At 44.0% G+C, this 15693-nt stretch overlaps 1 protein-coding gene across 1 annotated transcript in view; it reads right to left on the reverse strand.

The window, feature by feature from the left end:
* Positions 1 to 15693, reverse strand: part of LOC140713847 (neural-cadherin) — a 295732-nt gene that overhangs the window by 159087 nt on the left and 120952 nt on the right. Inside the window, exon 2 of the mRNA XM_073024473.1 lies at positions 6882 to 7073. Within this exon, the coding sequence (XP_072880574.1) occupies positions 6882 to 7073 (192 nt within the window). The remainder of the gene's footprint in view (positions 1 to 6881; positions 7074 to 15693) is intronic.

Below are 15693 nucleotides of genomic sequence, written 5' to 3' on the forward strand. Positions count from 1 at the left end.
ATGTGCAATTTATAGTGATATATAATAAATATTATGTACAACAGGACAGTCAATATGACATAGAACTGCAGTTGTGTCAGCATGAATTAATCAGTCTGATGGCCTGGTGGAAGAAGCTCTCCTGGAGCCTGTTGGTCTTGGCTTTTATGCTGCAGTACCATTTCCCAGATGGTAGCAGCTGGAACAGTTTGTGGTTGGGGTGACTCAGGTCCCCAGTGATTCTTCAGACCCTTTTTATGCACCTGTCTCTGTAAAAGCCCTGAATAGTGGGAAGTTCACAACTACAGATGCACTGGGCTGTCCACACCACTCTCTGCAGAGTCCTGCGATTGAGGGACGTACAGTTCCCATACCAGGCAGTGATGCAGCCAGACAGGATGCTCTCAATTGTGCTCCTGAAGAAAGTACTAAGGATTTGGGGACCCATACCAAAGATCTTAAACCATCTGAGGTGAAATAGGTTCCATTCCTCCTGTAGTCCACAACCAGCTCCTTTGTTTTTGCGACATTGAGGGAGAGGTTGTTTTCTTGACACAACTGTGTCAGGTGGTGATTTCCATGCTGTAGGCTGTCTCGTTATTATTTGAGATTAGGCCGATCAGTGTAGTGTCGTCGGCAAATTTAATTAGCAGATTGGAGCTGTGGGTGGCGACACAGTCATGGGTATACAGAGAGTAAAGGAGAGGATTTAGGACACAGTCCTGAGGAGCAGAGGGGCAGAGGTGAGGGAGCCCACTCTTACCACCTGCCGGCGATCTGACAGGAAGTCCAGGATCCAGCAGCACAAGGCAGAGACAAGGCCAATCTCTGAGCTTCCTGTTGAGCCTGGAAGGAATTATTGTGTTGAATGTTGAACTGTAGTCCAAGAACAGCATTCTCACATAAGCATCCTTCTTCTCCAGATGTGTAAGGATGGTATGTAGAGCAATGGCTTTTGTGTCATCTGTCAATCGGTTTTGTCAGTAAGCGAACTGTAGGGGGTCCAGTGTGGGTGGTAGCGAGACCTGGGTGTCATTGTACACCAGTCATTGAAGGTGGACATGCAGGTACAGCAGGCGGTGAAAAAGGCAAATGGTATGTTGGCATTCATAGCAAAAGGATTTGAGTACAGGAGCAGGGAGGTTCTACTGCTGTTGTACAAGGCCTTGGTGAGACCACACCTGGAGTATTGTGTACAGTTTTGGTCTCCTAACCTGAGGAAAGACATTCTTGCCATAGAGGGAGTACAGAGAAGGTTCACCAGATTGATTCCTGGGATGGCAGGACTTACATATGAAGAAAGACTGGATTGACTTGCTGGAATTTAGAAGATTGAGGGGGGATCTTATTGAAACGTATAAAATTCTAAAGGGATTGGACAGGCTAGATGCAGGAAAATTGTTCCCAATGTTGGGGAAGTCCAGAACAAGGGGTCACAGTTTAAGGATAAAGGGGAAGCCTTTTAGGACCGAGATGAGGAAAAACTTCTTCACACAGAGAGTGGTGAAGCTGTGCAATTCTCTGCCACAGGAAACAGTTGAGGCCGGTTCATTGGCTATATTTAAGAGGAAGTTAGATATGGCCCTTGTGGCTAAAGGGATCGGGGGTATGGAGAGAAAACAGGTACAGGGTTCTGAGTTGGATGATCAGCCATGATCATACTGAATGGCGGTGCAGGCTCGAAGGGCCGAATGGCCTACTCCTGCACCTATTTTCTATGTTTCTATGTTTCTTCTTGGGAGGCCATAATGAACAAAATACTTTCCCCACAATACTTTGCCAACTGTGGATGCCCTCTGATCCTTTGTATGATGTTTCAGGGTACTTGGAGGCACATGACAAAATAGGCCGTAGTCAGCATGGTTTCCTCAAGGGAGAGCCTTGCCTGACAAATCTGTTGTAATTCTTATTAGAAGGAGCAAGGCAGGATAGAATTGTTTCATGTTGTGTACTTGGATTTTCAGAAGGCCTTTGACAAGGTGCCACACATGAGGCTGCTTAACAAGCTACAAGCCCATGGTATTATAGGAAAGATTCTGATGTGGATATAGCAGTGGCTGAATGGAAGGATGCAAAGAATGGGAATAAAGGGAGTCTTTTCTGGTTGGGTGCCGGTGACTAGTGGTGTTCCACAGGTATCTGTGTTGGGACCGATTCTTTTTACGTTATATGTCAATGATTTGGAAGCTGGAATTGATAGTTTGCAGATGATATGAAGATAGGTGAAGGGGCAGGTAGTTTTGAAGAAGTAGAGAGGCTACAGAAGGACAGACAGATTTGGAAAATGGGCAAAGAAGTGGCAGATAGAGTACAGAGTTGGGAAGTGTATGGTCATGTACTTTGGTAGAAAAAATGAAAGGGGTGACTATTTTCAAAATGGAGAGAAAATACAAAACAACTGAGGTACAAAGAGACTTGGGAATCCTTGTGCAGGAATCCCTAAAGGTGAATTTTCAGGTTGAGTCTGGTGAGGAAGGCAAATGCGATGTTAGCATTCATTTCAAGAGGACTAGAATATAAAAGCAAGGATGTAATATCCTCCAGCATTTTGCATGTGATTGATCAAATCGCCATGCAACCAGTGTAAGTTTCCCCAGTACTTCCACAGAACGCAGCACTCTAATCAGCAGTTCATCTGGGCAGAGGATGTCCACCCCGCTCAGAGCACAAGCATCATTTGTGGGTCATCTTTTTGAATCACGCCAAAGCTTTAGCCAAAAACCCAGACATGCTATCAGCTGGACACAGTGCTTTTATAGAAAGCTACCAAATGAAATACCCTGCAGCGTTAGCAGTAAAAATCTTAACCAGGGCATTACATACACTGTATAAACCCTCTTCCTGCAGGCAGCCACAAAACAAAGAAACAGAGTAGAATCCATTAACTACAACCCACACAAGAAAGACAGTCAAACACCTGATGTGTGAAAAAAGAACAAATCGTGCAAATAAACAAATAATACAAGAGTGCAGGAACCGGGGAGTGAGTGCCCAGCCATGGGGCCAGCTTGGCGCTGGGGCGAGTGAAGCCCGTACTGGAGCCCAGTGGCTGTAGGGCACGACTGATGGTGAACGTGGAGATGTAGCCCCCAGACCCCTGAACCTCTCGTCCAATGGTAGTGGTGAGAAGAGAGGGAGACCGGTGAAATGCAGGCAGACAGTGCTGATCACCTGTTCGTTTTCCACTCTCATCCTTAACAACTTTTATCTTGCTCAATGCTTTAATCAGCCCGAGTGACGGAGCCGAGCATGGGCTTGTCTTCTGCCATCCGGTGTCGTACAGTATACGTCCCCAGCGGTGGCTGCCCGAGTCGTAGCTGCAGTCTGGAGAGTCTAGTTTGCTGAATCCCCCAGGAGGTTCTGATGTTTTGATGTACATATGACAAATAAAGCTGATTTAGTCTAACATTTACTGGGAGCGTTGCAGACGAAGGGCCCAAAGCATTGTTGAGGATCTCTACCACCCAGCCCACAGTCTCTCTGTCCCACTACATCGGGAAGGAGGTGGAGGAGCATCAGGACCAGGACTGCCAGACTGGGTAACAGCCCCTTCCCTCAGGCTGTGAGACTAATGAATACCCTGCCACCACTAGGACAGCCGGCTGTTCACTGTTTACCTTGCTGTGCATTTCGAATTAGAGCTTATTAACATTTTGTTTTATGTGGTGTGTGTCATGTACGTTGTATGGGTTCACCGTGGACTGGAGAACCGTTTGTTTGTATACGTGTACAGTCAGATGACAATACGCTTGCACCGGAACTAGAATTATCATGTACCTTTATCTAAAGCAAAGGATCAGCAGTGTAATCTCAGGACATTGCAACAGCTAATTTGGAATATTGGTATCATCAATATCAATTATAGAAATACTGTATCAACACTTTTCAAACAAGATTATCCCCGCAGGGGAAAGTGATATTACATAGATAAAAGGTAACTTTATTGAAACATGTTCAAATGTTACATGTACATTGAATTGTGACATAAAATGCTAACGTTGCCTGGTCATTGTGTCCACAACCCATTCATTAACTCACTTCTAACAAGAATTATCATGTGCAAGATATTATCATATTACAGTGCGAGCTGGAATTTTTCCCTTTGGAGCAAATGAGAAGAGGTACTCAGTGATGATGCCTGCACTTGACCGACCTCTCTCACTGCAGCCAGCGTGTGGGAGGGGCAGGTGTCTCGTGCCCCACACCACTGGGCTTCTGGGTGGGCTCGCCTCAGCACTGAATGCACTCCACACTCCATAGACTCACTTTCGGGGACTCAACAATTCATGTTCCTTCCCATGATCTATTCCTCCATTTTTCAGTTTTCGGATCATGTCTTATCTTTTTTTCTTTTGTTCACATCCTTCTCTGAACTTCACTGCTACTTTGCTGTCCACTTGAGAGTTGGTTGGGGTTGACCATGGATGTTGTGGCCTAGCTGTCTGGGCAGTACAATATGGAGGGCTCATGTAGCAAGCTCCCCCTCTCCTTTCAGCTGATGAAACCAAAGGAATGGCAGACACCCATATAGTCTGGCACCAGCTGTGTCGCAGGAGTTGCCAACCAGTGTTGAAATTAACATAGGACTGCCTTAGGGACTCCAGCTCCAGATCTTTCCTTGGTGTTTACTCCCAAAGCCTTCCCCATGAGTGGGTATAGCCACAAGGTAGTGGAGGTTTAAGATCAGAGTTTTCCTTCTCCTAGATGAGCTGCCAACGAGTCCCATCTGCCCCAAATGACTGGTTTTAAGGTGCCGATAGCCTCCCTTTGCTGCTTCTCCTGTCAGTAGAAACAGTTCAACTGGACATAGTAGCGACAACACACGTGAAGGCCAGGAGCTGGACCTGTTATCAGGGGCTATTTGTGACACACGCCATTGGGAACTTTTCCCCGCTGTACCTCTCCCCACACCCCCCGCCTATGACAGCCTCCATTTGACAGCTCAGGTGTTGACAGGTAGGTGATATTGGCCCTTGAGAACCAAGATGGAACTTGTCACCTAGTGTTTACACCAAACATACCATATAGGAGGGAGATTGAATACCTGGCTGAGTGGTACCACAACAACAATCTCGCACACTTTGTCAGCAAAAACAAGGAGATGATTATTGACTTCAGAAGGAGTTTATGTCCACACTATCCACAACACCCCCAACCCTTGTGTCATCAGCAAATTTACTAACCCATCTCTCCACTTCCTCATCCAGGTCATTTATAAAAATCACGAAGAGTGGGGGTCCCAGAACAGATCCCTGAGGCACACCACTGGTGACCGACCTCCATGCAGAATATGACCCGTCTACAACCACTCTTTGCCTTCTGTGGGTAAGCCAGTTCTGGATCCACAAAGCAATGTCCCCTTGGATCCCATGCCTCCTTACTTTCTCAATAAGCCTTGCATGAGGTACCCATCAAATGCCTTGCAGAAATCCATATACACTACATCCACTGCTCTACCTTCATCAATGTGTTTAGTCACATCTTCAAAAAATTCAATCAGGCTTGTAAGACACGACCTGCCTTGACAAAGCCATGCTGACTATTCTTAACCATATTATGCCTCTCCAAATGTTCATAAATCCTGCCTCCCAGTATCTTCTCCAACAACTTACCAACCACTAAAGTAAGCCTCACTGGTCTATAATTTCCTGGGCTATCTCTACTCCCTTTCTTGAATAAGGGAACAATATCTGCAACCCTCCAACCCTCCGGAACCTCTCCCATCCCCATTAATGTTGCAAGGATCATGGCCAGAGGCTCAGCAATCTCCTCCCTTGCCTCCCACAGTAGCCTGGGGTACATCTCATCTGGTCCTGGTGTCTTGTCCAACTTGATGCTTTCCAAAAGTTCCAGCACATGGTCTTTCTTAATATCTACATGCTCAAGCTTTTCAGTCTGCTGTAAGTCATCCCTACAATCGCCAAGATCCTTTTCCATAGTGAATACTGAAGCAAAGTGTTCATTAAGTACCTCCGCTATCTCCTCCGGTTCCATACACTCTTTTGCATTGTCACACTTGATTGGTCCTATTCTTTCATGTCTTATCCTTTTGCTCTTCACATACTTGTAGAATGCCTTGGGGTTTTCCTTAATCCTGTCCACCAAGGCCTTCTCATTGCCCCTTCTGGCTCTCCTAATTTCTTTCTTAAACTCCTTCCTGCTAGCCTTATAATCTTCTAGATCTCTAGCAATACCTAGTTTTTTGAACCTTTCGTAAGCTCTTCTTTTCTTCTTGACTAGATTTACAACAGCCTTTGTACACCCCGGTTCCTGTACCTTACCAACCTTTCCCTGTCTCATTGGAACGTACTTATGCAGAACTCCACGCAAGTATCCCCTGATCATTTGCCACATTTCTTCCATACATTTCTCTGAGAACATCTCTTTCCAATTTATGTTTCCAAGTTCCTGCCTGATAGCCTCATATTTCCCCTTACACCAATTAAACGCTTTCCTAACTTGTCTGTTCCTATCCTTCTCCAATGCTATGGTAAAGGAGATAGAATTGTGATCACTATCTCCAAAATGCTCTCCCACTGAGAGACCTGACATCTGACCAGGTTCATTTCCCAATACCAGATCAAGTACAGCCTCTCCTCTTGCAGGCTTATCTACATATTGTGTCAGGAAACCTTCCTGAACACACCTAACAAACTCCACCCCATCTAAACACCTTGCTCTAGGGAGATGCCAATCAATATTTGGGAAATTAAAATCTCCCACCACAACAACCATGTTATTATTACACCTTTCCAGAATCTGTCTCCCTATCAGCTCCTCGATGTCCCTGTTACTATTGGGTGGTCTATAAAAAACACCCAGTAGAGTTATTGACCCCTTCCTGTTTCTAACTTCCACCCACAGAGACTCTGTAGACAATCCCTCCATGACTTCTGCCTTACCTTCTGTCAGAAAGTATTCCATTCCGTCAGCAGAGTGATCAGAGTCATCCCAGGCAGAAAGCTGGAAAACCGGAGTGCCCTTGGGAGCATCCGGGGATATGACTGTTAAGTAGGGGAACAGTGGTATAGTCCACTCTGGAACACTTTCCTTCAGCACATTAATTGTCAGATGGCAAAGGTACCAATCTTCACCTGCAAGAAAGATAAAGATAAAAATTAGCTTTACTTGTCACATGTACATTGAAACTTTCATGAAGGCCGTCATTTTGCATCAAATCAAGTCCGTGAGAATGGTGCTGGGGACAGCTGGCGAGCGTTGCCACGCGTTTGGAGTCAACAATTGTCACATTTCTCTCCAAATGGATCACAACTTTTCTGACATCTTGTACATTTTTCCAACGCAGTCTTAAACCTTTTAATTCTGACATCTGGAGGGAAATGAAACAGCAGATATTTTATTTGTACTCCGCTGTTAAGTTCAACGTGACAGTAATTATCGTTACTGTACAAATAAAAGAACCATCACTTGCATCATTGTCAATATCGAGACTGTCCGTCTTTGACAGTTTGGGTACACCACATGTTCTAGCAATGTGAGCTGGAGGAAATTGGAATGATATGGACATTGTGTAAGCAGAGAGGATTAGTTTGGTTGGCCATTTGATTACTAATTTAATTTTTCTGTACAACAGTGTGGGCTGAAGGGCCTGTTCCCGTGCTGTACTTCTCTATGTTCTGTGTATGGTATCTTGGAGTAATGTGAGCAGTTTTGACCCCCTTATCTAAGAAAAAGATGTACTGCTATTAGAGAGGGCCCAGAGGAGGTTCATGAGAATGGACGAGTTAACATATGAGGGACGTATGATAGCTCTGGGCCTGTACCCACTGGAATTTAGAAGAATGAGGGAGGATCTCATTGAAACCTATTGAATATTGAAAGGCCTATATAGAATGGATATGGAGAGGATGTTTCCCATAGTGGGAGCGTCTAGGACCAGAGGGCACAGCCTCAGAATAGAGGGTCATTCTTTTAGAACAGAAATGAGGAGGAAGTTCTTTATGTGGGGGAGGGATGTGAATCTGTGGAATTCATTGCCACATACGGCTTTGGGGGCCAAGTCATTATTTATATTTAAAGTGGAGGTTGAGAGATTCTCGCTTAGTCAGGGCGAATGCCAAGAGAGTAATGTTGAGAGGGATAATAGATCAACCATGATGGAATGGTGGAGCAGACTCGATGGGCTGAATGGCCCAATTCTGCTTCTATGTTTTATGTTTCTCAATGTGAAGCTAAGTAAATCATGTTCCCATTCCAGTCATTATGATGCCCCCATGTGAGAGTGGTAAGTTAATTCTGCAATGAAGCTGATCGCCCGGGCTTTGTTTGTCATGTGTTCATCGAAACACAGTGAAATGCATCGCTTGCATCAGACCAAATCAGCAATATTTTTATTTTAAGATGATCACACTAATACTCTACTCAGCTGAAGAACTGTATTCTTGGAAGAAAACGCAATATGCAACCGAGCCAAAGGTGCCTCCTGCACATTCATAAAGGCATACAGTCACAGCGCAGAATCAAGCATCATGCTGAACCATTAATCCATCCAGTCCCATCGACCAGCAGCCGTAACGTTCATACCCCTCCCACCCATGTACTTATCCAAATTTCTGTTAAATGCTGTAATCAAACCTGCATCCACCACTTACACTGGCAGCTTGTTCCACACTCTCACCACCCTCTGAGTGAAGAATTCCCCCTCATGAAACATTTCACCTTTCACCCTTAACCCATGACCCAACCTCAGTGGAAAAAGCCTGCGTGCATTTACCCTATCCATACCCCTCATAGTTTTGTATACCTCTATCAAATCTCCCCTCAATTTCCTATGTTCCAGGGAATAAAGTCCCCACCTATTCAACCTTTCCCTTTAACTCACATCCTTATTCCCAGCAGCATCCTCGTAAATTATCGCCGCACTCTTTGAACCTTGTTTACATCTTTCCTGTAGGTAGGTGACCAAAACTGCACACAATACTCCAAATTAGGCCTCACCAATGTCTTATACAGCTTCAACATAACATCCCATCTTCAAGTTCAAAGTAAATTAATTGTCAAAGTACATACAGAATATGTCACCATCTCCAACCCCGAGATTGACTTTCTTGCAGGCATTCACAGTAAAACAAAGAAATACATTAGAACCAATGAAAAACTGCACACAAACGAGACTGACAAATAACCAATGTGCAAAAGAAGACAAGCAGTGCAAATACAAAACAAATTGTAAATAAATAATACTAAGAACATGAGTTGTAGAGTCCATGGGTTGTGAAATCAGTTCAGAACTGAAGTGAGTGAAGTTAGCCACACTGGCTCAGGAGCCTGATGGTTGAGAGGCAATAACTGTTCCTGAACCTGGAGATGCTCTTGTACCTCCAGCCCGATGGTAGAACTGAGAAGAGAAAATGAACTGGGTGGTGGGGGTCCTTGATGATGGGCACTGCTTTCCTGTGGCAGCACTCCTTGTAGATGTGCTCAGTGGTGGGGAGGGCTTTGCCTGTGATGGACTGGGCCGTATCCACTGCTTTTCTGTTCCTGGGCATTGGTATTTCCATGTATTGTGGCCTGGTGTAGAAACACCAATGCCCTGGAACAGAAAAGCCTACAGAAGGTGGTGGGTGCAGACCAGACTATCACAAGAGAAGTACTGAATGCCGGAAAGCTGGTATTTTAAAGTTACTTCTAACCGAGTTTCCCGTATTTAAGTGGTTTCTGTATGGACTAGATGGGACGAAGAGCCTGTTTCTGTGCTGTACTTTTCTATGACTCTGTGTCCTCTGGCTTTACATTCCTGGCTCAATTAAGAATAATCTGTTCTATTTAATATTTTACATATTTCTGTGAAGGTCTTTCTCAATTGCATCTTTTCACAGTGTTAAACCAAAGCCTCCTTAATCTTTCCTCATTTGGACACGGTGTTCTTTTCAGCTCACAGTTGATTCTGTCAGAGTGAGAATTGACTCTGTGATAAGATGCCAGCCTTATTCAGGCAATTATAAATTTAAATCCCAATTCGGGACCAGAGTATAATCTAACCTGACAAATGAATGCAACACCGTGGGAGCACTGCATTGTTTGGAATAAAATTATTAAATAATACATAGCGTGTGTACCGCTGATACTGACCAACTCTCAGCACACAATCAGCTTTCCTATCACTGACATACGCCGTGAAATTTATTGTTCTGTGTCAGAAGTACACATATACTATAAATTACAGTAAGGCATCTGTCATTAAGGGCCCCATCACCCAGGACCTGTCCTCTTCTCATTGCTACCATCAGGGAGGAGGTACAGCTTCTTCCCCTCTGTCATCACATTCCTGAATGGACAATGAACACCAGCTCACTACTTTGCTCTCTTTTTCCCTACCTACTTAATTTATTTTTATAAATTTCTTATTGTAATTTACAGTCTTTTTATTATTATGGACTGCTGCCACAAAACAACAAATTCATGACATATGCCAGTGATCTTAAACCCGATTCTGTCTGATTCTGAATCTGATATATGAAAAAAATAAGTAGTGTGATAAATCGGTTCCTTAGCTGGGGGAGGTAATAGGGATAACCTCCCACGACCTATTAAATACTCCCAATGGCGTGCGTCTCAAATAACCTCTGACAACCTGGCCTTCACACGTGGCTTAGCTACTAAGCTCGATGGAACCATTTCTAGTGACAGGAGAAGTGGCAACGAGGGGTTACTGGCCACTCAAAGTCAGTGCCTTTGGGCAGATGGCTCGTCAGCGATGGTTGGCAGCTCATCAAGCAGGAAATCTCTGATCTCAGACCTCCGCTGCTGATGGCTATACCCACTCATTAGGAAGATTTCATGAGTGAATCCCAAGGAAAAGTGCAGAACTGGAGTCGGTAAGGCAGTTCAACGCTGACTGGCAACTCCTGCAACGTCACAGGTGCCGAACTCTGCCGTTCCTGTAGGTTCATCAGCTGCATGGAGAGGGGGAGCCTGTTGTACGGCAACAGCTTGTCCTCCATATCGTACTGCCTTGGCTTGGATATCAAGACAGCTAGGACACAACATCCATGGTCGATCCTGACCAACAGTATTAAATAAGTAGTGTATGAAATTAAATAAGTAATGTAATAATTTACTTATTTAATTAGTGATGCAGCATTGTAATAGGTCCTTCCAGTTCAATAAGGCTGCCCTGCTCAATTGTGCCCATGTGACCAAGTAACCTAGTAATGATAACACTGAGCCAGCTGTAAGATCAGGGTTCATTCCTGCTGCTGTCTCTAAGGATTTTGTATGCTTTCCCCGTGTCCGCCTGGCTTTCCCCCAGGTGCCCTGGTTTCCTCACACATTCCAACAACGTACGGGTTAGTAAGTTAACACAGTATACCCACAGTCCACTAACTCTAACCCAAACCCACACATTCTTGGAAAGAAACTCACCTGGTCACTGGGAGAATTGATCAGTAGGAACAGTGGGCAAGACATGCTTTTAACCGTATCTCGGTACGTGTGACAATAATAAACCAATTTATGAATAAATCTTTCACCAAACATGCCACAACCTCTCATACCAAAAGGACAATACTCCACTCCACCCCACCCCCACTTCCCCCCATCCCCCGTACCTCAGGGCACAGTGTAATGATCTGATCTGTATGAACAGTATGCAAGACAAGCCTTTCACTGTATCTCAGTACATCTGACAATAATAAACCAATTCCATTTCCAAAATGGAACTTATGGACAAAACTATTCAGAAGTGTAACCCAAAATAGTAAAAAATAATTGTCTAAACACATAAAAAATGATACTAAATGATAGAAGCAGACTATTAGGGAGCAAATTGATAAGCTAGCTTTTGTATGGTCATAGAGTCGTAGAGCACTTCAGCACAGAAACAGTCCAATCAGCCCATCTAGTTTCTGCTGAATTATTAATCTGCCTAGTTCCATTGACCTGCCTCCAGCCCATAGCCCTCCATACCCCTCCCATCCATGTACCTATCTAAATTTCTCTTAAACATTGAAATCGAACACACATCCACCATTATTGCTGGTAGTTCATCCCACCCTCTCACCAGCCTCTGAACGAAGATATTCCCCCTCATCTTCCCCTTTTACTCTTAACCCATGACCTAGTTCTATTCTAACTCAGCCTCTGTGGAAAAGGGTATTCAAGCTTTGAGCTCAACCGTACAATACCCAATGGAAAACGTAAATAAAGGATTTGGCTGTTTTGTTTAGAGCTGGGGTTGGATGGCACATGTCTACGAGTGTTAAAGGCAGCAGGAACAATACCAGATACCAGTATGGACCCTGGACACCATATTTCCAGCTTCTTCAGCTATGGGTGTGAAGACTGCAATCAAGTAGGACCATGCCTTTCAGTAAATACAGAGCGTCGAAAACAAGTTTCAAGATTCAAGATAGTTTATTGTCATTTCCAGTAGACAGTGTAAGGGAAAACAAAATAATTGTTACTCCGGGTCTGAGGCAGCACAAAAAATCACAACAAGATAAGGAACACAATGATAAATAAAAACACAATAAATATAAATACATGCGATAGTTTATATACATATATGTCTCTAAGGTGACGCTAGGCACACGAGTGTCTATACATAAGGTGTCTGACTGGAAATGATAAAGTAGTGGTGGTTGGGGTGAGGAGGGGTGGGTGGAGGTGTTGATCAGCCTCACTGCTTGGGGAAAGTAACTGTTTTTGTGTCTGGTGGTCCTGGTGTGGATGCTACATAGCTTCCTGCCTGATGGGAGGGGACAAACAGTCCATGAGCAGGGTGGGTGGGATCCTTCATGATGTTACTGGCCCTTTTCCGGCACCTTTCTGTGTATGTGTCCTTGATGCTGGGTAGGCTGGTGTCGGTGATGCACTGGGCAGTTTTGACTTCTTAAAGTGGGTTCCCACAAACCACCCGGTTAATGGTAACGTTCCATGACATAAAAAAAAGTCAAGTCAAGTCAACTTTTATTGTCATTTCGACCATAACTGCTGGTACAGTGCATAGTAAAAATGAGACAACGTTTTTCAGGACCATGGTTTACATGACACAGTACAAAAACTAGACTGAATTACGTAATAAAAAAACACAGAGAAAGCTACACTAGACTACAGACCTACACTGGACTGCATAAAGTGAACAAAAACAGTGCAGGAATTACAATAAATAATAAACAGGACAGTAGGGCAAGGTGTCAGTCCAGGCTCTGGGTATTGAGGAGTCTGATAGCTTGGGGGAAGAAACTGTTATATAGTCTGGTCGTAAGAGCCCAAATGCTTTGGAGCCTTTTCCCAGACGGCAGGAGGGAGAAGAGTTTGTATGAGGGGTGTGTGGGGTCCTTCATAATGCTGTTTCCTTTGCGGATGCAGCGTGTAGTGTAAATGTCCGTGATGGCGGGAAGAGAGACCCTGATGATCTTCTCAGCTGACCTCACTATCCGCTGCAGGGTCTTGCAATCTGAGATGGTGCAATTTCCAAACCAGGCAATGATGCAGCTGCTCAGGATGCTCTCAATACAACCCCTGTAGAATGTGATGAGGATGGGGGGTGGGAGATGGACTTTCCTCAGCCTTCGCAAAAAGTAGAGATGCTGCTGGGCTTTCTTTGTTATGGAGCTGGTGTTGAGGGACCAGGTGAGATTCTCCATCAGGTGAACACAAAGAAATTTGGTGGTCTTAAGATCTCTACCGAGGAGCAGTCGATGTTCAGCGGGGAGTGGTCGCTCCGTGCCCTCCTGAAGTCAACAACCATCTCTTGTTTTGTTCACATTAAGAGACAGGTTGTTGTTAAAAAGGTTGGAAACTTGTGTCTTAAAGAGTACCTAAAATGTTTAAAGAGTTAAAATACAAGTGTACAAATGTTAATTTCTTAAAAATAAAATGGAGGATTGAATAAAAGTGATGAACTGAAAGAAATTTTGAATTCTTGATACCAATGGACTGCAAAAGAAAGAATTAAAATTTCCATCTCTTTTGTCAGAGATAATAAAAATATTCGAAGCACAAGACAGGAAGATGACAATCATGACAATAATTGCCAAGGTAGGTTCCATAAACTCACATTATAATCAGGCTCTATAACATGTAGTCTAAACTGCCCAACGCATCACCAGCACCAGCCTACCCAGCATCAAGGAGACGTATAGAGAAAGATGCCGGAAAAGGGCCTGTAACATCATGAAGGATCCCACCCACCCTGCTCATGGGGTCTAGTTCAGAGCATTCATCAGGGAGGAGGCTATGTAACATCCACACCAGGACTACCAGACGCAAAAACAGTGACTCTCCCCAAGCAGTGAGGCTGATCAACACCTCCACTCGCTAACCCGTCCCTCCACACCCCCAAACATCACTACTTTATCATTTCCAGTCAGTCACCTTATGTACAGACACTCCTGTACCTAGTGCCACTTTATGGACATACAATAAATCTATGTTCATAAGCTATCGCATGTATTTATATTTATTGTTTTTTATTGCTGTGTTCTTTATCTTATTGTGTTTTTTTTTGTGCTGCATCAGATCTGGAGTAACAATTATTTCATTCTCCTCTACACATGTGTACTGGAATTGACATTAAACAGTCTCGAATCATGAATTAAGACACCTTTGGGATTTGAGGAGGGTGGCAAATGAATGGAACTCCTGTGATCTTTTGAACTTCAAGCCTCAGATCTCACTTGGGAACTGAGTCTAAGAAATAAATAAGATAGTTTCAATGCTGAACACAAACAGCTATCCTTCATACGTATGATCTCCGTTCAGCTGGTGTATGCGTCAACTGCCCATGAAGAGTCAGGCAACACATTTCCAACATCTGCAGATTTTTCGTGAAAAGTAATTTTGTTCAACAGCAGACATAAATACCCAGATCGTGTTGCTTTGGTATTTGGGGAAAAAAAGCATGTTACAGCATTAACAGTGTAGTGATTAGCACAGTGCAACTGGGGTTCCGTTCCCTCTGCCGCCCGCAAGGAGTTTGTATATCCTCCTAGTGACCACCTGGGTTTTCTCCAGGTGCTGTGGTTTCCTCCCACAGTCCAAAGACGTACTGACTTGTAGGTTAAATAGTCCAGGATTAGGCTAAGATTAAAACAGGGGATTGCGTGACATGGCTCGAAGGGCTGATTGGCTACTGGATCTAAAATAAATCAATAAATAAACTGCTCCTAAACTGTGGAACTCAATAACTAAAACTATAAGAGATGCAGTCTCAGTTAGTACTTTCAAACACCAGATCAAAACTTATTTAATCTTGTTTTCAGCTGACATCTTTTTGTCTCTAATTTTCATGTTTATTTTTCATTTTATTTCCAAGTTTGCACTTTATCCCATTGTATAGCGCGTTGAACTACATCGTCTGTAGGGAAAGTGCTCTACAAAAAAGCTATTATTATTATGCTTCTGATTTGGCCTCGTTGATGAAGTAATATGCTCAGAGAATAGGTGGTATTCCTTTTAGAAATGCAGGCTTTAGAAATCAACGGAATCTTGATAACGTTAAAATTGGAAGCAAAGAAAAGCACACAGTGGGTAAAATCTGTAGGGACAAAATGCCCCTTTAGGAGCTGGCTGTTACCACGGCTTTCCATCTGCGAGCAGTAATTAGCGTGCCTACTTTGCTCCCATTGTCCTCGTCTGCCGCTCTGAACTCGCAGGCTGGAATAGCTCTCCTCCGGGCGTGATGCTGTTTAATTGACAACGAGCAGCCACTCTGAGCAAGTGAATGCAAGTGTGCCATTAATACAGGGA

Source organism: Hemitrygon akajei, chromosome 1 (assembly GCF_048418815.1).
Source record: "Hemitrygon akajei chromosome 1, sHemAka1.3, whole genome shotgun sequence".
Taxonomy (NCBI): Eukaryota; Metazoa; Chordata; class Chondrichthyes; order Myliobatiformes; family Dasyatidae; genus Hemitrygon; species Hemitrygon akajei.